The sequence below is a fragment of the Mus pahari genome, chromosome 3 (assembly GCF_900095145.1).
Source record: "Mus pahari chromosome 3, PAHARI_EIJ_v1.1, whole genome shotgun sequence".
Lineage (NCBI taxonomy): Eukaryota > Metazoa > Chordata > Mammalia > Rodentia > Muridae > Mus > Mus pahari.
The window spans coordinates 17,188,320-17,210,823 of record NC_034592.1 but is presented as its reverse complement, the minus strand read 5'-3'; the positions used below and the strand labels follow the sequence as shown (position 1 = coordinate 17,210,823).

At 47.5% G+C, this 22,504-nt stretch overlaps 2 protein-coding genes across 9 annotated transcripts in view; both read right to left on the bottom strand.

Annotated features, from left to right (window-relative positions):
• Nucleotides 1-5,670, bottom strand: part of Gle1 (GLE1 RNA export mediator) — a 26,150-nt gene extending 20,480 nt beyond the window's left edge. Inside the window, exons 1-6 of the mRNA XM_021192328.1 lie at nucleotides 5,481-5,670; nucleotides 5,019-5,246; nucleotides 2,320-2,430; nucleotides 1,502-1,650; nucleotides 1,216-1,276; nucleotides 409-663 (exon numbers count right to left, since the gene is read on the bottom strand). Of these exons, the coding sequence (XP_021047987.1) occupies nucleotides 409-663; nucleotides 1,216-1,276; nucleotides 1,502-1,650; nucleotides 2,320-2,430; nucleotides 5,019-5,246; nucleotides 5,481-5,579 (903 nt within the window). The 5' untranslated portion in view covers nucleotides 5,580-5,670. The remainder of the gene's footprint in view (nucleotides 1-408; nucleotides 664-1,215; nucleotides 1,277-1,501; nucleotides 1,651-2,319; nucleotides 2,431-5,018; nucleotides 5,247-5,480) is intronic.
• A 3,701-nt stretch (nucleotides 5,671-9,371) lies between these two features.
• The window catches only part of Odf2 (outer dense fiber of sperm tails 2), a 44,012-nt gene continuing 30,879 nt past the window's right edge, over nucleotides 9,372-22,504 (bottom strand). For 4 of the 8 annotated variants that reach the window (XM_029536047.1, XM_029536048.1, XM_029536050.1 and 1 more), the window contains exons 15-21: nucleotides 21,435-21,545; nucleotides 21,183-21,287; nucleotides 19,766-19,924; nucleotides 18,439-18,539; nucleotides 16,056-16,218; nucleotides 15,362-15,487; nucleotides 9,372-10,679 (exon numbers count right to left, since the gene is read on the bottom strand). In XM_029536047.1, coding sequence (XP_029391907.1) covers nucleotides 10,488-10,679; nucleotides 15,362-15,487; nucleotides 16,056-16,218; nucleotides 18,439-18,539; nucleotides 19,766-19,924; nucleotides 21,183-21,287; nucleotides 21,435-21,545 — 957 coding nt within the window. In that variant the 3' untranslated portion in view covers nucleotides 9,372-10,487. Of the gene's footprint in view, nucleotides 10,680-15,361; nucleotides 15,488-16,055; nucleotides 16,219-18,438; nucleotides 18,540-19,597; nucleotides 19,925-21,182; nucleotides 21,288-21,434; nucleotides 21,546-22,504 lie in introns of those variants that run through there. The other 4 variants (XM_021194775.1, XM_029536051.1, XM_029536049.1 and 1 more) reach the window with 3 other exon arrangements.

The following is a 22,504-nucleotide window of genomic DNA, read 5'->3' as shown; positions in this document are numbered from 1 at the left end:
GTTATGAGCCACCATGTGGTTGCTGGGATTTGAACTCCAGACCTTCGGAAGAGCAGTCGGGTGCTCTTACCCACTGAGCCATCTCACCAGCCCGTATTTATATCTCTTATTTGCTATGCTACCAGGAAGCTGTGTGAGCTAGGCAAACACTTTCCCAATGCCCAATGGCTCCAGATCTCATCCAGCTATCAAGTGACAACTGGTATGCCTCTAACAGGCAGGTATTACTTATTTATTTTCATCTTGTTTGTTTGTTCTTAGAAACAGAGTTTCTCTGTGTAGCCCTGGCTGTCCAGGAACTCGCTCTGTAGACCAACCTGGCCTCCCAGTGCCAGCACTGCTCAACAAAACACCTTAGAGTGTAAGCAGCTGCTTCTAACCCGAAACAGTCACTCTATAATCCCTCACCTCCAAGGCGGTGCGAATGATGCCGGAGATGAGGCCACACAGCTGGTTGCCCCGGGTCTGGAAGGCAGCCGGGTCCACAGTCAGCAGCTCTCTGTGCTGCCTGGAGGCGCCCAGCTGCTGGTTGAGCTGCAGGACCTCCTCTTGCAGGGTGTACAGGCTCCGCAGACGGACCTGCCCTTCCTCCTTCCGGAGCTGCTCCTGCTCTGCCTGCTTCACTCGCTGCTGCTCTGCCTCTCGAAGCTTTAGGTTGAGTATCTACTGAAAGGGGGCACTGAGTCACTGGGGTGGGGGTGCGGGTGGGGCTGGGGTGGGGCTTTCCCTTTCTACATTGCTCAAATCCTAAGTGAGCTACATCTTTTCACAGATGAGATGGGGAAATAAAACTCCCCCAGGGACAATATATAAGTTAATTGCAATTTTCAGCTTCACTGGCTGGAAAAGCTATGAGGGTAGCAAATCATACCTCTACAGCCTTCTGAGGACATTTTTAGGGACAATCAACAAAGGGGGAGGGCCTGCTTGAATGAGGGTGGTGCTACCCTGCAGGCTGAGCACGGAGGAGAAGAGAGAAACCCAGAGAGCAGAGGCTTTCTGAGCCATGTGAGACCAGGAGCTAAAACAGTCCCCTTTCCCTGTCCCCTCGGATGCTTGGTCACAGTAATGAAGGCGTAACTACAGAGCCACTACGGAGGGAGAAGCATGATGGATCATGGACCAGGTCTCCAGAAGGACTCTGTTGATGGACTGATAAACCTCAAGAGGCTGGAGACAGACAATACAATCACGCCAAGTGTCCCAGGCACTGACCTTGGCTCTGTGGCGGTGCTCCGCTTTCAGCTTCTCCTGATGGCCCAGTGCTTCTCTGGTACTGATAAACAAAGCAGGATCAGGGGTGTTTCCCAAGACCTTCCCCACCTCCCGTGCTGTCACACTAGGCCTCCTCCAAAGCTTTTCTACACTTTTCTAGGCTGGAAGCTTCTTTGCCTATTTTTCTTTGCTATTTAAGGACTATCAACCCTTTCACCTTGGGATTTCTCTGGGAAAGCATCAAGCTGACCACACACACCTGCAGCAGGCACTCAGGAAGACTCACCTCTTCTCCATCACTTCCTGTAAGTCCTGGAACTCCTTATGCAGCTTCAGCTCCTTCAGCTCGTCAAACCTCTTTAGCTGTTCGGATGCCATCTCTGAGAGGGCTCGCACCTTCCTCTCTTGCTCCTCCTGCCACTGCCTCAGGCCCTCCTACAAGGGTCAGCACCTGGTTTCGCTGTGCCACAGCACCTGGCTTCTCTGCTCCTGGACCTCCACCCTCCGTCCTTAGAGCACAGAAGACTCCAGGGCATGGAATCACCTGCTTGTTTATTAAGCTCTATATTCAAGCACTTGACCTTGAATTTTTTTTTTTTTAAGATTTATTTATTATTGTATGTAAGTACACTGTAGCTGTCTTCAGACACCAGAAGAGGGTGACAGATCTTATTACAGATGATTGTGAGTGACCATGTGGTTGCTGGGATTTGAACTCAGGACCTTCAGAAGAGCAGCCAGTGCTCTTAACCGCTGAGACATCTCTCTAGCCCTCTAACACAAGTTGGTTACCATATAGTTTATTTTTCTAAAAAAAAACATTTTATAGTTAGTTTTTATTTTTATTTTTTTCTTTCTATCTTTTTTTAGAGACAGGATTTCATGTATCCCCTGCTGGTCTCAAACATGTTCTATAGCTAAAGTTGACCTTAAACTTCTAGCTTCCAGAAAATGGAACCAGACTTCAGTTAGAGTTCACTGACACACTACCTCCCCAAGTGAGCTGTCAGTGGGTGGCAAATCATGATTAGCATACAGTTAGTATCCTCCCCAGAGAATGGCTCTGTAGTGTCAAGCCCCTCCCGGACCCCTGCTCTCACTTACTGTTCCTCTCATTCTGTGCGCCAATTCGTACATTCGGATGCAACCTTCCACTTTGATCGCCCTGGAGGACTGAGGTGCAATGGGTTCTGTGAACAGGGACTCATGTGTGCTCTAAATAGAAGATGAGGAAATAAGTAAGCTTTGAGCATGGGAAACTTATGTTGTCTTTTAGAGACAAAGTTCAGGTCCTTGCTGGCTTTCTGTCAGAATAGCTTTCTAGGTGTTCACCTAAGAAACTATCCAAAACAAGATTTCTTTTGACTCGAAATTCAGAGGTTTCTGTAAATGGTCTCATGGTTTCTGTATACCTGTTTCCTGGTTCTGGGCTGTGTTAAGGCAGAACATGATAGAAGAGGCATGTGGTAGAGAAAAGCAGCCACCATTAAGTGGCTGGGAAGCAGGAGAAGGATGAAAGGGCCAGGGATTAGATTTAGCAGACGAAGGACCTAGTTCTTGCAGTTTAGCACTAGCGACTGTTTCCACCCCTGATAAACCATGAGATTATGACCCATCGATGCATCTCTCGAGAATGATCTACTTCCCCAAAGCTTCACCTTTCAATGTTGCTGCAAGAGGGGCAAAGTTTAACAGTGAGGACACTTGAGGCCCAAACGCTAACACACCCAACTTAGGAACCTATATTAAATTCATAAGCCACCAATAATGAAAATAATTTAGTGTCAGGATACTATACTGGCTGGTTTTGTGTCATCTTGACACAAGCTGGAGTTATCACAGAGAAAGGAGCTTCAGGTGAGGAAATGCCTCCATGAGATCCAGCTACAAGGCATTTTCTCAATTAGTGATCAAGTGGGGAGGGCCCAGCCCATTGTGGGTGGTGCCATCTCTGGGCTGATAGTCCTGGGTTCTATAAGAAAGCAAGCTGAGCGAGCCAGGGAAACAAGCCTCCATGGTCTCTCCATCAGCTCCTGCTTTCTGGCCTGCTTGAGTTCCAGTCCTGACTTCCTTGGTGATGAACAGCAACATGGAAGTGTAAGCTGAATAAACCCTTTCCTCCCCAACTTGTTTCTTGGTCATGATATTTGTGCAGGAATCGAAACCCTGAGTAAGACACCCATCGATGTATACCTCTCTGACGAGAATGATCTACTTCCCTCAAGCCTCGCCTTTCAATGTTGCTGCAAAAGGGGCAAAGTTCAACATAGAATCCTCTGAGGGACACTTGAGGCCCAAACTCTAACACACCCAACTTAGGAACCAATATTAAATTTATAAGCCACCAATAATGAAAATAATTTAGTGTCAGAATACAGTCTAAGAATGGAGTTGTATGGGGCCGGGCGTGGTGGCACACGCCTTTAATCCCAGCACTAGGGAGGCAGAGGCAGGCGGATTTCTGAGTTCGAGGCCAGTCTGGTCTACAAAGTGAGTTCCAGGACAGCCAGGGCTACACAGAGAAACCCTGTCTCGAAAAAACAAAACAAAACAAAAAGAATGGAGTTGTATGAGAATTCTAAGTACTTGTGAGAAAACTCCAAGAAAACAAGAGTCTTGTGACCTCAGTTTCTTCAACACAGAGATGTGTTCTCAGAATATGCTCTGCTCCCCTCCTACGTGTAGCAGACAGGGATGGGTTTAATTCAGATTATTCATTACAACTGGTTAATATTCGTTTAGATTCGTCTATGGAAAAACATGTTTTGCCACTGGTGGCTTGTCTTTGTGACTGAATACAGTACCCAGGTGGCTTTTCCCTCAGAGTATAAATTATCTGATGCTCTGAGTAAAGTTAGCTATCATATGAGACATCAGTCTTCCTCGTTTTTAGGCCCTGCTCTCCCAGGTTCATGCTGCCAGTAAACAGGGAACACTGTATTATGACATCAACTTTGCTATGCTGTTCCTCTCTCCCTCTCCCCACTCCTGGCCCTAACTCATTTACATTCCAACTTCCCCCAAAGGCCAAGAAGCACAATACTTTTTGTTTTGTTTTGTTTTGTTTGAGACAGAGTTTCACTATGTAGCCCTGGCTGGCCTAGAAGTTGCTCTGTAAACCAGGCTGGTCTTGAATTCACAGGAACCCACCTGTCTCTGCCTTACAAGGGCTGCAATTAAAGGTGGGCACCACCACTCCTGGTATTACACTGCTTCTCGTTAATAAACTGGTGGTTCTTCTTGTGCTGGGGAGATAGATTAATGGGTAAAGTGCAAGCAGGAAGGCCTAAGGTTTGACTCTCACGATCCTTATAAAAATGACATAGCTGGGCGGTGGTGGTGCACGCCTTTAATCCCAGCACTTGGGAGGCAGAGGCAGGCGGATTTCTGAGTTTGAGGCCAGCCTGGTCTACANAGTGAGTTCCAGGACAGCCAGGGCTATTCAGGGAAACCCTGTCTCGGAAAAAAAAAAATGGTATGGTGGCATGCACTCATAATTCCAGCACTAGAGAAGACGAGACAGGATGATTTCTGGGACTACTGGCCAGTTAATCCTAATTGATGAGCTCCAGACCAATGAGGGACACTGCCTCACAACCCAAGATGAAGGCCTCTGAGACTCAAGACCTAAAGTTGATTTCTGGCCTCCACACACATGCATACAGGCATACAAACAGTGGACGATATGGTAAATACAATTATCTGCAATGGGAAACAACTGTCTCCCCAAGTCACTTTCATGTGACTAAACATTTCAACTTTGCAGCCAACAAGTCTTTTGTCTTAAGCAAATTAAGCCTTACCTGGGTTCCATTCGGTGTTGAGGGTGACGGGGATTGTGGGCTACTTCTGACAGGAGACTTTAGTAGTGAGGATTGGTACAAGCCAGAAGCAGATCCAGAGGATGGTGAACTATCAGAAGAAGGAGCATTCTCTTGCGTGTGGCCTGAGGTGTTGGGTAGGATGTGATCTACCACCCATCCAGAGTAAGAAGATAGTTTGGGAAGAGACAAGCATTCTTCCAAAACATCCTAAAGAGAAGAAGGTTAAGCCTATTTGTATGTCCACTGGTAAGTATAAGACATTATTACATGTGATGCTTAACAGCTGAGGGCCCAAGCAAATAAGTTAATACAGAAGATTAAAAAAAAAAAAAAAAAAAAAGGATCGCAGCTCGTCGCGTCCCCACGCCCGGTACTCCACCGCGATCTCTAGGGAGCCTGCTAACGCAGGCCGCCGGCCGCCGGCCGCCGGCCGCCGCTCACCTCGTAGCGCAGCAGCCACTCGCGGTCGTAGCGCAGACGGCCTTTGCTGGAGTTGCGGAGCGCCCTCAGAGTTTCCCAGCAGCGACCATCGGACGGCATGGCAAGTCACCAGCAGAGACGACTGACAACAAACCCTCGAATCCGCCGCCGAGGAGGCGCCGCCTTCCGCTTCCGGCGTGTCCACCCCACATCCGGCGCAGCCTCTCCGTAACGGTCGCAGAACCTGTCCGTCAGCACCGCCCCGCCCACTAGTAAGCGCCTCCCCCTGGCCAGAGCAAGAATGCCGGATTGAGGCTAAACTAGGAAGCCTACATGGTGTGAATCTCAGTGAAATTTCTCGCAGTCACAATTGCCCAGGCGATGCTCTGTGCTTTTTGACCCATGTACTGCTCATGAGTCCGTGACAGCGGTTTGAGGTGGATAAGAACCTCAAGAAAACAAGCAGTATTTTTCCTGTTCAGGAGTTAACAGTCCTTACTATACTTGTGGTGGAACCTGGTTCATTTTCCAGCACCCCATGATAGCTCACAACTGAAACTCCAACTCCGACAGATCCATTGCCCTCTTTGTGGACACTACGCACGCACATGATACATACATACATGCATGCATACATACATAGATACATACATACCTTTTTTCTAAAAAAAAAAATCTTTGGACTTCTAATATCTGGGTGAAACCTTACACAGCTTAAATCCCAGCACTCAGGAGGCAGAGGCAAGCAGATCTCTTGAGTGCCAGGACAGCCAGTGAGTTCCAGGACAGCCAGGAAAAGGCCTGGCTAGGAAAAAAACTTCCCAGGAATGGACCCAATCCAAACAGTTCTACAGCTCAACACTGTGGTGCAGAGCTTACACTAGCTCGGAAAATAAAATAGGAATTACTTACATACACACACATACATGTGGTGGTCTAAGTTTGACAACTATTTTTATTGAGAAATTGTGTAGGAGCCAGGGCATGGTGGTGCATGCCTTCAGTCTTGGCACATGAGAGGCAGAGGCAGGGGATCTGAGTTGAAGACAAGGTTGGTCTACATGAGTTCCAGGTCACCCAGAGCTATATGAAAAAAAAGGTATATTTATTTTCAACATGTATGTAAATGTGCAAGTGATTGTAGGTGCCTTCTAAGACCAGAGGAATCGAATGTCAAAGGAGCTGGATTGAGTTGCTGGTGGATGTGAGCTTTTGCCAGATATGGGCAAGAGCGGTAAGCATGTTAGCTGCATTTCTCCAGCCCACCTTGTTATAGTCAATGTTCTTTCCTCTGTGTCCAGGATGGATGCTTCCCCTCGCACAACCAGTGGTTCACCATTGAACTCTCTCCAGACCCAATCTCTGGAAATTTGGACTTGGGTTAGAGTGGCTGAGATGCTATAGTTTCCTGAATGAGAATGGCCCCTATAGCCTCATGGATTGACTATATGGCCCCCATAGGCTCATGGATTGACTATATGGTCTCCAGGTGTTGAAACTGCTTGGGAAGAATTGTGTCTTTACTAGTGGAGGTGTTCATTAGTGCAGGCTTGGGGGTTTCAAAGGACTTGTGATTCCTGGTGCTCCTCTGATGCCTCCCAGCGTGGATCCAGATGTGAACTCTGTGCTATGTGGTCCACAATTATGCAAACTCTATAAACCTCTCAAACAATAGGCCAAATTAAATACTTTCTTTTTAAAATTTTTTTCTGAGTTTTACTGCACATGCCTTTAATTAATAAAATTTACCAAAGTGAAATATATAATAAACAAGAGGGGCCAAAGGGTTCCCAGAAATAACCTCATGATAAGTAGGGTTGGGCAAAGTCCGGGACAACAGATTTGGTAAACAACACAGTATTTAGGGGAATGTCAAATCTGTAGAGGCCTTGAACCCAGAACTGGTCCTAGGATGCAAGTAGTTCAGTCTACATGGATCTTCAAAGCGGCATCTTTTGAAGGAGCCTGAGCTGCTGCTGTTCTATGAAGGTGGTAGAGTACTGGAGCTTTGGCAAGGGCTGAGTTTTATCTCTGGAGCTGAGTCTGATGTGTCTTCAACTGCTATAGATTAAACTGGGCCCACGGCTTTTGTTGATGGAAACGGGCCAGTGGTTGCTGTAGTCTGGGTATGGGCAGCCAGCACCACACCCAGAATGTTCCCCAGGCCTAATCAAGACTGAAGAAGGGATAGGGATCACCATCAAAGGATCACCAGTGGCCCCAGCATTAATGCAGGCATGACCTCCTGTGCTGGTGCAGTGAGTGTGGGCTCTCCCACCTAAATTCCCAGCAGATTTTTATACGTTTTTGGGGGTGCTCCAGAAAGTATCTAGCCCTCCGGATCTTAAACCATATCCTGATCTCGTATTCCATCACACAAACACTTTGTGCCAGCTCCTGGCATTGCTTGAAGGATACTTGGACTTTTCAAAGAAGAATTTTTCCAGCTTACTTTTTTGTTGTGGGCTATACCTGGTGCACCCTCTCCACTCCCTAATAGGAGACTTTTGGGGAACATGTAGCCTTGGGAAGACCTGAGGAGCCACAAGTGGAGCTGAGGGGACAGGGGCAAACTTGAAAGCCTGGGTTCAGTAGGGATCCTGGAGACATTTGTAGACCTTCAAGTAAAGGTGTATGTGTGTGTTGGCAATAATGAGGCATTAGGGGACCTGGATCCATTTGGAGACATTCAGGTAATAGAGGGCTTTGGGGCATTTGGAGATCTGGGGACAATGAAGGTCTAGAGATCCAATGTGTAGGTAGAATTTTGGGGGGAACATTCTGCATTGGAAAGCCTGGAAAATCAGTAGGCTCCTGCATCTTGACATACTCTGTTCTAGTGTGTGTGTGTGTTTAAATTGGTTTATCACAGGAATAGGCCTGCATCTTGACATACTCTGTTCTAGTGTGTGTGTGTGTGTGTGTGTGTGTGTGTGTTTAAATTGGTTGTGATGTTTTATCACAGGAATAGGATAGCAAGAGAAGAGTCAAGGTTAGAACTCAGGCCAATGGCAGCTAGAAGTGACCCCTCTGAAGAGCAAGCTTTGCTTTTTACTCATTGGTGGGTTTTGGTTGGTGATGGTGGATGGGCAGGGTCCTGAGGTTGGAGAGATGAGCTGGGTCAGCAGTTGAGCACGTTACTCTTATTGAGAGCATGGCTTCAATTCCCAGCATGCATGGTGGTTCTCAACCATCGCCCATTCTGGTACCAGGGACGCTGATGCCCTCTTCCAGCTTCAGAGAGCTCGAAGAACATAGATGTTACATGGCACACACATATATGCAGGCCACCCACACATAAAACAGTATGTACACAAATCCAACTTAAAATGAATGGAAAGCAAAACCAATCCTAGGCTCTCCCATGTGCGCACTCTAATCAAGTGTTCTCTAATACACATTCAATGCAGGAAAAGAAAAAACGGCCCCAAACCTTATCACCCAGAAAGTGGGTAGCATTTAACATAGAAATCATAGGCACACCCCACACCTATCATTGTAAGTGATCCTCCCTAAGCCCTAAGGAGTGAGGCCTGCCCGAGTGACCTGCCTCCAGCCTGCTTTACCTTCTGACAGCAACAAAGGCGCGGCTGCCTATCTTGCCCGCAATGAAATAAAAGGTGGGTAATTCACACATCAAGGACTTTCCAAACTAACATTCTCTCACAAATTTTCTTAAGTCATTTAAAAAAGATTTTTGTTTTTATTCAGACATGCTCTCATGTAGCCCAGGCTGGCCTCAATCACTCTGTAGCTATGGATAACACTGAACTGATCCTCCTGCCTCTGTCTCCCAAGTGCTTACGACAGGTATGTGCCACCTCACTCAGCTTGATCATTTATAAAATAAGAAAGTGATAAGGGAAATCAAAGGAGTCTGACACAGTTATAAAAACTTTATTTCCTGTAAAACCACACAAAAATTTCAAAAATAGATGAATCCTAGAGATACAAAGAGAACTGAAAAGCAATGAGATAGGAATTCTGACTGTTAGGCCAGATGGTCATTGAGTGTCTGTGCAGTGCCTGAGGACCAAGTGGCCTGTAGGAAACAGACATGGGAGGTTTCCTCTGGCACCAAGGAGAACACTGCTTCCTGGCTGACCCACCAAGAGGAGAGAAGTTGACTCCCCTTCAGCAGCACATTCACTACAGCTGGATCAATACAGATCACCACGGCCCCTGCGCAAGGATGACACTGTTGGGTATTGTTCCTGGAGTAAGAGGCTGGGAGCTGTAGTTCCCAGAACTGTGAAGCAGAACACATGGTTACAAGCACACTTGCCACTGTTAGGTCTGTGTTCAGACAGTTCACTGTGTTCAGACAGTTCACTATGAACACATCTGCTGCAGCTGGGACTATGCCAGTTGCTAGGTAATGAGGGATTCAAACAACGTATTTATTTTCATGACATTTGTAGCTACAGATTCCATAGGAGCAAGGGAGCCGTGAGCCCTGACTAAATGCTACCTCTCTGCCTCCATTATAGTTTTATGTTGATAAAAACACAGACTCGGATACTAATTTACCTGTTTTCACTATTTCTTGATACAAATAAAGTTCTATTTTTATTTAAAAATAAAAAATAAATAAAAAGGAAAGAAAAGGCAATGTAGGCATTCAGTTGGAGAAGGATTCCTGCAACTTCAGCTCAAAGAAACCCCAGACAGAGGTGCCTGGAAAGAGGAGGGCTGGGAGGAGTCTGCGGGGAACGGTCCATCCAAACATTCCCTGAGGGAAGGAAGCAGACTCTGAAATGTAAAGTTACAGGGATTTAAAATTCTGGTACCTAATGTGGCAAATATAAGGCTGTGAGGGTTAGAGAATTCCACTGGGTTCTCAGATCAGGAAAGGTAACCAACCAGGTTCTTCCTGACCCACCCTTGGCTGCTCTAGGTGTCTTCCTGGCAACAGTTCAGGAACAGACCCTGAGCACATTTGAAAATGAGTGGGCTTGCCAGCTATGGTTTGCTGACTCCACAGTTGTCTGGCATCAGGCGTGGGCATCACACCCTGGACAGGTGGCTTCAGGTGGGGGGCGACCGGGAGCGGATGGGTGAGCTCGTCAGGTAGGAGGATGTATAGGGAGCATCCCCAAACACGTTTGCGTAAGAGGCCTTGAGGAACTGGACATAATTCTGCATGCTGCGGTTGGTGCTCTCAGACTGCTCCAGGCGATCTTTCAGATCCTGCAGCCGGCTCTGGTATCTGCGATCCGCCTAACCGAAGAGAGAGAACAGAAGGTAACGATGCGGAATCAGAGACAAAGGCGTCCTCTTCTAGGGTGCCAACATGGGGAGAGGCACATAGGGCCTGCAGTTGAGATGAGTTTTATCCCCCTTGGGTGAGGGTGGGGTAAGATAGCTGCCTGGTTTTGGGTTTCTCTGTGCTTTTTAGTGTTGTTTCTCTGTGTAGTCCTGGCCGTCCCGGAACTCACTCTATAAGTCAGGCTGGCCTCGAACTCAGAGGTCTTCATCCCTCTGCCTCTGAAGTGCTGGGGGGTTAAAGGCATACTCAACCACCAACCAGCTCTTTAACTGTTTTGAACCAAGGCCTCAGCAAGCTGCTCAGACGACTTAGTACATGGCCTTGAATTAGCTGCAATTTTCCTGACTTAACTGCCTGAGTGCTGTTACTATGGCAACATACACCGAGTCAACATACCTGCCTGAGTTCAATTTTATTATTTGACAAAGAGTCTCACTATGTAGTTAGTTACAGGTGATTCCAAGGAACCAGGTGCTTTCTTCTAGCACACACACACTTTAAGATAGAGCAACTTGATGTCTGTTGAGTTCAAGGCCAGCCTGGTGTACAGAGTCAATTGTAGTTCAGCCAGGGCTACACAAAGAAGTCGGGTCTCAAAAGAAAAAAAAAAGAAAGAAAAGAAAAGGAAAAAAAAGCAAGCAAGCAAGCAGCCGGGGACTAGAGCTAAGCATGGTACTGCTCCATCAGCAACGGGAAGGGCTGAAGGGCTGCTCTTCTCCCGAATCCTCAGCAAAACATGCTATCATTGGTTTATTTTTAGGCAGGGAATCATGTAGCCCAGGCTGGCCCCAAATTTGCTCTGTAGTTGAGAATAATGTTGAACCGTGGATCCCTCTGCCCTGATGAGGTCACAAGCACGCACCACTCTGACTGATTTTGATTTTTAATACTTATTAGTAATTAAACCCAGGGATTCAAACACACAAGCATGGACTATCAACTGAGGTTTAGTCCCAGTTATTTTCTTTAAAAAAAATGTTTTACACATATTTGTGAATGTGGTTCTCCTATTTATTAATTATATTAATTTATTTAATACATGTGAGCACAATCTTGCTATCTTCAGACATACTAGAAGAGGTCATTGGATCCAATTACAAATGGTTGTGAGCTGCCATTGTGGGTGCTGAGAACTGAACTCATGACCTCTGGAAGAGCCACCAGTACTCTTAACCCCTGAGCCATCTCTCAGGCCTTCATGGTTTTCCCCTTTCACCTTAAGGGTTCTGAGGACCTCAGCTCATCAGGCTTGGTGGCAAGTGTGTTACCCACTTGACCATTTCTTCAATACAGACACTCCACTGAGCTGGGCATGGCAGTGCACATCACAAATCCCAGCACTTAGGAGGCAGACCAAGGCAGAGCTCTATGTGTTTGAGGCCATCCTAGTCTACATGATGAGTTCCAGACCAGCCAGGGATACATAGTGAGACACTGTTTTAAAAACAAGCTAAATTGAGGAAATATTTTCTTCCCACTTAGGATACTATCAGCTATAGGTTAAAAAAATACAAACAAAAGGGCTGGAGAGATGGTTCAGCGGTTAAGAGCACTGACTGCTTTACCAGAGATCCTGAGTTCAATTCCCAACAACCACATGGTAGCTCACAACCATCTGTAATGGGGATCTAATGCTCTCTTCCAATCCACTGTGTCTAAAGACAGTGACAGTGTACTCAGACACATGAAATAAATAAATCTTTAAAAAACAAAAACTAAACCAAACCAAAAAAACCCCAACAATCTTCTATAGCTGGGTGGTAATGGCCAAAGCCTTTAATTCGCATATTGGAGAGGCAGAGGCAGGCAGATCTCTTTGAGTTTGAGGCCAGCATTATGTACACAGTGATTTCTGGGAGGACCAGGGATACACAGAGAAACCCCATATTGAAAAACAAACAAAAGCAAAACAAATTAAAACAAAACAAACCCCTTTATTATGTTGTATTACATCCTTCTATCACAAGTTTCCACGGGGCCTTTGTCACGAAGGGAGGCTGAAGAGCTTTTCTGAGTGAATACGAGCATGTGACTTGTCCTTATGTCTGTTGTGTGCACTGCTGCAGTCCCTGATGGGCATGTGCTAAACTATCTCACCTCCCTGTGACGAGACCACCTTGGTCCTAGTCTGTGATCTTTTGACTGTGTACCTACACTCTCCTAAGAGGCTGGAGGACTTTTTCGTCTACGTTCGTCAGAGAGATGGCTGCTCATTTGTCCTGCCTCCTGTGTTTTGGTGTGGGGCTGGTGCAGGCTTGGCAGGGCCAGTTTAGCAGTGTACGCTGACTTTATACCCTGCTGATTGGCTTAACATGCCAAGCACTCTATTTTTCTTGTAGTCTACGGACAGTTTTAGAAATGTTGATATTCTTTAAAAACAAAAAAAAAGCCAGTTGTAGTGGTGCGTATTTTTAATCCTAGCATCAGGAAGGCAGAGGCATATCTGTTAAGTTCAAGGCCAGCCCGATTTAGTTCCAAGACACCTAGGACTACACAAAAGGATGCTGTCTCTCTCTCTTTTTATTTTTTTATTTTTTATTTTTGGTTTTTCGAGGCAGGGTTTCTCTGTATAACTCTAGCTGAAGGATGGCTTTCTCTTAAAAAAAAAAATGTTCGGCAGAGTTCAACAGTGAATCCATCGAACACTTTTTTTTTTTTTTTTTTTTTTTTGGTTTTTCGAGACAGGGTTTCTCTGTGTAGCCCTGGCTGTCCTGGAACTCAGTCTGTAGACCAGGCTGGCCTCAAACTCAGAAATCCACCTGCCTCTGCTTCCCAAATGATGGGATTAAAGCCGTGCGCCACCACGGCCCGGCTAATCTGAAGTGACTTTACATGAGAAAGCCGACATCAGCTTGTTCTGGGCATAGCAAATTGGTTACCACCCTTTGTGTCTGTCTGCCCACCAGTGAGGTACCAGTGAGGTTTCCTGGACACACTTGTTGGCTCTTCTCTTTTACGCCCCATTAGGCAGACTGACTGGGTCACTATTATATGGTCCTGGCTGCCCTAGAACAGGCTGGCATCAAATTCCGACATCCACCTGCCGCTGCCTCCCAATGGGGGGAGTTAAAGCTCCAAGCTCGCACGTCAGGCTGCTTTCTCTTCATGCTCATGTCCGGTTGGGCTTTTGCTGACCATGTCCTCCTCCTCCTCCCCTCAGCTTCTTTCTTCTGCTTGCCTTGGTCTCCGCTGACGCTTTCTCCTGTTTTCTAAGTCATCTAGTCGCTTCCAACACTTCTGGTTTTCCCCATGATCACAATTTCTTTTCTGTTTTGTTTTGTTTTGTTTCGAGACAGGGTTTCTCTGTGTAGCCCTGGCTGTCCTGGAACTCACTTTGTAGACCAGGCTGGCCTTGAACTTCACATCACTCATCCTTTTACCCCTGAACTTCTGAGATCTTCATCTGGCACATCACCTACTTCCTTGTCTTTGAGTTACCGTTCTTCAGGATGACCACGTTACCTTTATCTTCATGTTTGCATTGGTGTACAGAGGCAAAATGGGGCAGCAGATCCCTTAGGACTAGAGTCACTGCGTGTGTGGCATGCCTGGCCTCCTATGTGGATGCTGGGATACAAACTCCAGTCCTATGATCAAATGGCAGTACCTTTAACCGATAGGCCAAAAGAGACCATCAGATGCCCTGGAACTGCAGTTACAGACTGAGCTGTCATGTGGGTGCTGGGAGCCAAACCCAGGTCTTACCCAAGAGCAACCAGTGCTCACAACGACTGAGACAACTCTCCAGGTCCCATTTGGGATTCTCCTCATTGGTCAGTCTCTAGCATCACAGGCCAGAAGACCCGGACCTGCACTGTGAGCTCTGTCGTCTGCTCCGGAGTCACCTTTCCTCCTGGGCACTGCTCAGGCTCTCTCTTACATCTTCACGATTTTCCAAAGCTCTTCCTTGCTTTGGAGTAAGAGGTATTTTCGCTTATATGTTGACTCTCTCCCATGTACTCACATTGAGATAGCCTCTACCCCACGATTTTATCCCTAACAGGAATTTGATAATCCCTTATGTCTATGGATACACTAAAAACTGTTCTGCTATGCAATTAAGTGTTTATTGGTATAAATGACATCTTGTAACTCTGATTTTAAGAAGTGATGTAACAGGAGCCACAGTTCAGTAGTAGCAACTTCCCTAACACCGTCAAGCAGTCAAGGCCCTGTGTTCAATCTCAGGTACCAAAAAGGGGAGGAAGGTCTACCCAGAATATTCTGTTGTTGTTTTGTTTTTCAAGACAGGGTTACTCTGTGTAGNCCNGGCTGGCCTCGAACTCAGAAATCCTCCTGTTTCTGCCTCCCAAGTGCTGGGATTAAAGGCGTGGACCATCATGCCCGGCACAGAATATTCTTTTTTTTTTTTTTGGTTTTTCGAGACAGGGTTTCTCTGTNTAGCNCTGGCTGTCCTGGAACTCACTNNGTAGACCAGGCTGGCCTCGAACTCAGAAATCCGCCTGCCTCTGCCTCCCGAGTGCTGGGATTAAAGGCCTGCGCCACCAGGCCCGGCGGCACAGAATATTCTTAAGGGATGGTAAGATGACTGGGGATAATAGCCTATGTGAGACTCATGAAAACACTAGCAGGCAGCTGTGCCTATAGCCTGAGGAAGCCCTGACCTACTCACATCATCACGAGTCCGCCGCAGCTGGCCAAGTTCTGTCTTGGTCCTGCTCAGCTGGGTCTCAAGGTCCAGGATTTTGCTCTGGGCTGCCCGTTCCTTGGAGAGTGCCTGTTCCTTGGTTTGCTCCACCTACACACAAGGTACAGAGGTAAGGCTAGCTGACCAGACACACGGCTGGCCACGCCCACTGATCAGTCACAGTCATCCACTGGCATATCAGTATGCAAAATATTCTGGAGCCTTCGAGCAGAAGCTAACTAGAGGGAGTGTCTGCCTCCCCCACCCTTCCCCTTAACCCCCACCTCTCTTTATGTGTATTGGCGTTTTGCCTGCATATATGTCTGTGCCAGTGCTAGATTCCTTGGAATGGGAATTACAAACTGTTGTGAGCCGCCACTTGGATGCTGGGAATTGAACCTGGTTCCTCAAGAAGAGCAACTAGTGCTGTCACTCATCTCTCTAGCCCCGAGGGAAGCTTACTACCCTCCTTTGCCTGACCTTTTCCAGCATTCCTATGTGGAAAAGCTTTCCAGAATCTCAAGAGAGAGCAATGTACATGAGCAATAGCACAAACGGCCGATCGTTGACAACAGACACCCATTTCACCCTCACAACACATTCAGGAGGATACCACTGTTCTCATACTGCAGATGGGAGAGTAGGCCAAGAAAAGCAAACTAGGAGTACAATGACTGACCTGTCGCCTGGCATCTTCAATAGCACTCTCCAACTGCCTCGCCAAGGACCCACACTCCCTCGTCTTCTCCTCCAGCCGAAGCTGAGCCTGGTGGATTGCCTCCTCCCTCTTGGCAATCACCTGTAGGAACTCGACATTCTGGGCGCTGGTGGCCTCCAGTTTCCTAGGTGAGAGCACTCCATTAGACCCTGCAATGACCTACCTGCCTCGATCCACTGCCAGGGGGCTTCTGCCTCCCCTGAATTGGGAATCTTGTCACTTGAACAATCTTCAAGGAGTCACAGGAAGAAACAGAAAGCATTTTCAGATCAGCAAGGTGGCTGCTGGACTGTGCATCTGCAACAGCGGGCACAGGACAGTGGGGAAAGCGGGAAGGAGTGCATGTGCAGCTGAGTGCACACGGTGCCCCTTTCATAGTGTCACACAGAGAACAGCAACCTGCAGTTCACAGAAGGCCTGCCATCACCCATTCCAGGAATAAAGGAGTGAAGCCTGAGGGAAACAGGAGGAACAGGGCTGAGGGCAGCACAGCTTACAGGTCTGTCACCAAAGCCCAGCTCAGCAGAGACTTCAGCTAAGCCACACAGTACCTTATGTGACAGACACAGGACAGCTATGGCTACCCTACATTACACACCATCTCTCCTGTTCCTCCAGAACACCATCATCTTTAAAGAACACTCCCTGCAGGTCCTGTTGAACCTAGCTATGTTTGTGGGGTCAGTCTGGCAGAGCAGAGGCTGTTTCAGCACCACTGCAGGCTACCCTGACCTTTAAGCCAGTTAAGAGCCTAAGGCCCTTAGCCCGACGACTTTTTCTTTTAAAGATTTATTTATTTTTTGTATGAGTATACTGTAGCTGTCTTCAGACACATAAGAGGGCATCAGATCTCATTACAGATGGTTGTGAGCCACCATGTGGTTGCTGGGAATTGAACTCAGGAACTCTGGAAGAGCAGTCAGTGCCCTTAACTGCTGAGCCATCTCTCCCAAGACAGGGTCTTTAACACAGCCCAAGCTGGTCTCTAGCTGGCAGCAACCCTTCTGCCTTGGCCTCCAAAGTACTGGGACTAGTAGTGTGCCAACACTCTGGGATCCTAGTCCCCTGCTTGCAGATGCCAACATGGTTCTGGAAGAAGCATTCCCAGCTTAAGGAACATCATTTATAGGAACCAGCTGTGTGCATCTGGGCAAGTTACAATCATTCCCTGAGCTTGGTTTCCTTATAGATAACATTTGGGTCATCCACGCCTATGACCTCATAGCTCAGGTGGCTGAGGCAAGTGGAGTTGCAGGCCACAAACTTACACTCTGATTCAAAGAGCCAAACTATAGGACAGGCAAACTATGGCTCCATGGGTAAAAGTGATTGCTGAAAAGCGCCACGGCCAGAGTCAATCCGCAGGACCCACATGGTGGAAGAAGAGAACTGACTCCAAGCTGTCCGCTAATACCTACGCCCATGCAGCTGCCTATGCTGGGTACAAATAGATAGGAATAAATAAAAATAGGGTTAAAAAAGACAGGAGCTAGAGAGATGACCTGATGGTTAAGGGCACACACTGCTCTTGCAAAGAACCCAAGTTCAAGTCCCAGGACTCACATCAGGCAGTTCATAACTGCCTGTAACTGCAGCTGCAGAGGCTCTGAGCCACTGTGGGCATCTGTACATACTCACAGACAATCACAAATAGAGACAATTAAAAAATAAAGTGTATCCTTAAAAAAAAAAAAAAAAAGTCACTAATTAGGACTAATAATACCAGCTGGCAACCATATACAACCAGCTTTTGAGTGAGGCAGAAGAGCCCTTTATGAGACTCTATCAACTGAGGCCTGCTGTGTCTCACTGAGGCCTGCTGTGTCTCCATCGGCTGGTCCACTACTCCTACACTCATCCTTCCTCACACTAGGAACCAGGTCCAGCAGAGTTAAAGCATCTACCCAAGGTCACAAGGGAGGTTAAGTCTCTCAAGCAGACCCGAGGCCAGCGCTTCCGACACCAAGTATTGAAAGCCTCACCCACGCCTGTCTCTAACAGTCTGTAGGAAGATCGGGGAGGGCGCACAATGCTGGTCAGCAGCACGCGGCTGCTCTGGCTGCTTCACTCAAAGCAGGCCTGCTGGTCTTCTTGAGACAATGGCGCCTACCAGAACATTGTCCTTGGATCCTGTGGTCCCACAGCATCTCTCCCGGCTGGCACCCCCCTTCTCGTCCACGAGGCTTACCACCAAAACTCAAGCAGCTCTTCCTCTGAGTTCTGCCTAGTACCTTCCAGGACCTTGAGTCCTTCAAATACTTCAGCACACTAAGCACAAAGCAGCTAAGCGGCAGAAAGTCTCAGGTCCTAGGAAGAGGACAGACATGGGACCAAGTGCCTCTACCTCTCCAGTTCATCCACCTTCTGACTCAGCTGTTTATTTTCCTTCTGGGAAGCCTGATGTTTCTCTCTCGCCATCTCCAGCTTGTCCCCCTGATGTTCGATCTAAAATGACAGGAACGCAGTCTGGTTTCTGAGGGCATTTCCCATGAGGGCGAGGAATGAAGGGATTCCCCATTCTTCTGTGATGGTATCTACACCCAGGAAAGAGGCAGACTGCCCTCTGCAGGTGTCCCATATTCAACCAACAACCTGGAAGAGACAAGAGAACAGGGGTGGGGCAGACCCACTCCACCCCCAACACTGGGAGAACACAGGTTAGATGCTGGTTCCTGATGACAAGAGGGCTGCAGAAGCCCCACGCGGACTGCAGTAGACACGAGGCATTAGCAGCACATTGTACAACAAACCAAGCTTTCTCATTGCGTCGGCACCGCTGATTCCACCTCCCTAATGGGACAGTGTGGCAGGGCAATAGGCCAGCAGGCTATGTGAGAGCTCAAGAGAACCCAAGAACATTCAATAGTCTGAAAGCCATGGGTTCAAATCCCTGTGGATACTGAGCATCTCTGTGACATAGGGACTCTTGTGTCCCCTCTAGGTCTTAGGCTGTTACTGAAGACAGAAGCCATGGGGCAGCCTGGGTGCTCAGAAGCTGACCACACGTCAGGAGACGCCAGCATTTTCGGGGGTAGAGGCAGGATAAGAGTTTAAGATCATTCTTGGCTACACAGTAGTTTCAAAGCAGCCTGTTTCAAAAAAAAAGAAAAAAGAAAAAACAAACAAACAAAAGAAAGACTTTAAAGAGAAAGGATGAGAGACCACCCATGTCAGATTTGAGTTCTGTGTCATGTCTTGAACAGTGCAGGCCGCGATTCCAGAAACTGAGACAGATTGCTTCTGGACAAAGGGGCTGCTTGCTTCTCTCAGACGAGAATACTAGGTAAGTGGATCTGTGGAAAACAAGAAGAGGCGGTTAAAGCTTGAGAAAGATGCTACAATAGACAAGCGGTGGGTGCCACAGATCTGCTGGGTGTCCTCTCTGTGGCTGTGGGCTGGAGCACGGCGGCGGGATATGCAAGGCAGAAGCAGGCAGAGCGTGGCCGGCCATAGCCGGGCAGTGGCGAGTCTATAGCTACAATCACTTTGTGCAACACGCAGGGTTTGGCACACCAGACTTTTATTTCACAGCACTGATGATAGCTCACTCCTTTCAGAAATCGGCAGCCAAGAAAAAGGAAGTGGTCCTCCCTTGGGGGGCGTGCAGCTCATCTCGGTAAGCGGGCCCCTGCTCGGGCCAGTTCGTGGGATCCCTTCTGCCAGTCCCTTACCCGGCTGCGCAGGTCTGAAATGATGGCTGTGAGGTCGATGTTCTTCCTCTCGTAGCCCTGCAGCTGGTCTTGGCACTCAGCCAGCTTGGCCTCCGTGATCTTGAGGATGTCAGGCAGCTGTTGTAGGTCAGCCAGCTGTGACTGGAACTGCCGACGGGCCTGAAGCAGGAAGAGAAGCCCAGCATTGGTAAGATTCCACTGAGAACACAGCAGGGCTGCACCAGTCCTGCTGGCAGGAGTTAGTTGGTCTGCTCCCCCAGAGGCAGAACAGGCTGATCTTGGCAGGGCACACTGAGCCTGCATCCTGGGACACTTGCAGTAGCAATTCAGTCAGCAACTATCAGTGGTGACACCAGATTTCAGCACCATCCTGAGAGCTCTCTGCAGTCACTTTATTTGAATAATAATAAAAAAGGACAACTTAGGGACTGGAGAGATGGCTCAGTGGTTACACTGACTGCTCTTCCAGAGTTCCTGAGTTCAAATCCCAGCAACCACAAGGTGGCTCACAACCATCTGTAATGAGATCTGGTGCCCTCTTCTGGTGTGTGTCTAAAGCCAGCAGTGTATTCACATATATAAATAAAGTATTTTTGTTTGTTTGGTTGGTTGGTTGGTTTTGGCTTTTTGAGACAGGGTTTCTCTGTATAGCCCTGGCTGTCCTGGAACTCTTTGTAGACCAGGCTGGCCTTGAATTCAGAAATCCGCCTGCCTCTGCCTCCCAAGTGCTGGGATTAAAGGCGTGCGCCATCACGTCTGGCATAAATAAAGTCTTTTTTAAAAAATAAAAAAGGACAATTAAAAAAAATAAAATAAACCCACAAAGGACAGTAAGGGTGCGAAGCTCAAACGTGGCTAAAGTCTGGAAAAGCCAGCATTATAGGCTGAGATGACTCCAAAGCCCCTAGGAAGGCAGCCATGATGATACAAAAATAAGGGAGGATTAGAAATAGCTGGCCCTGCTGCATCCTTAAGCTTTAAGGCTGGGACCAGAGGCAAAAATGAGCTGCTCCAGTAACTGATGGCTGAGCCCGACTCAGACTGCCCAAGGTAATCTTTAAGGCAATTACTACACTCCAACCAGCCAACAGCTCTGAAGAGAAAGACCCTTCCAGAGGGGATGCTAGGCACATTTATAGATGCTACAAAAACAGAGTTCAGGCAGAAAAAAACGGGCATCCAAGTACCTGCCCACCAGATAGATCTGAGTCCACCTGGCGAAAGGGGCTTTTTTTTTTTCAAACCACAAGGGGAAAATGGAACTAGAAAGATCGTATAGAGAAAGAGCCAGAAAGGTGACAACAAACAGTGAAAAATACGGGGGGATGGGAGTCAGAGAGAAATCAGTTACTCTGGTGAGCCAAATCAGGCAGGAAAAGGGCCCAGGCAGTGAGGAGAGCCCGGAAGGGGACAGTACCGCCTCGATCTCTTTGTTCATCTCGTCTTTAAGCATCTTGTTCTCTTTGTCGCAGCGCTCTAGCTGCGCAGCCACTTCATCAGCCTCCAATCTTGTTTTCATCACCTAGGAAACAAAACCACAGTGGATGCTCTTGGCAGAACCCTGCCCCCCCCCCATCTTCTCCCCACAAGACCTAGCAGGACCTAGCTGTGAGCCAAGGAGCAGGGGACCAGGCAGCCTGCAGGGGACCAGGCAGCCCACAGCGTCTACCTGGCTCTTGTAGTTGTCGATCATCCCCTCGTAGTTCTTCACTGACGCCTTCAGCTGCTGGACCTCCAAGTGAGCCTGGTTGAGCTTGTCCTCCATAGGGGCAAAGCTAGCCTAAAGAAGGGAGGGCTTGTGAGCAATGTAGATGAAGGTTCAAGATCAGGGCTCTGTACCCTCAGTGTACTTCTAGGAGCCAGCAAAGAACATGCATGCATATGTATATATACACATACACACACATACATACATATATAATTATATATATATATATATATACATATATATATATATATATATATACACACACAGTCTATACATCAGTGAGTAAGTCTCCAAATATGACCCCCAAAGAGTTAATGACAAGTTAAATTCTCATTCCAAAGGCAATATACAGTCTCTAAAGGAAAAAGACAGCTTGGTGCAGCCAAGTGGTAATGCACTTGCCTAGCATGCTAGAAAGAAACTGAATATCAAACCCATGGATCACATGGCCAAGCTTTAAGAGTTGGCCACAGAGCTATTGTTTTCTAACTGGCTTCAGGAATAAACAAATTATATGATGCTTTCAAAACACTTAAGATATGTTTTAAAATTAACAATATGTTGTAAACATATTTTCAAGACAATAAATTCTATCACCTCTCAAGATAGTTACCTGCTACATAACAGGTTTTACAATACAGATAAGTAGGGAACAGGAGAAGATGAACACACATGCATGTGTGCACATAATTGTGCGCAAACACACACACACACACACACAGAGTGAGTGGTGGCTCATGTTCAGTCCCAGCTCTCAATGGGCTGAGGCAGGACTGTTGCAAGTCTAAATAAATAAGTAGGAAAGAGGAGGGCAGAGGTAGAGGGGGAAAGGAGAAGAGATGAGGAAAGGGTTGGAGCACAGCCCCATGGTACAGTGCTGGCCTACCATGCACAAGGCCCTGACCTCTGACCTCAGCATCACAGAGACAGACAGACAGAGAGAGAGAGAGAGAGAGAGAGAGAGAGAGAGAGAGAGAGAGAGAGAGAGAGCACAGCACCACAGGAAGGGAAAGGAAGCTTAAGAGCATCAG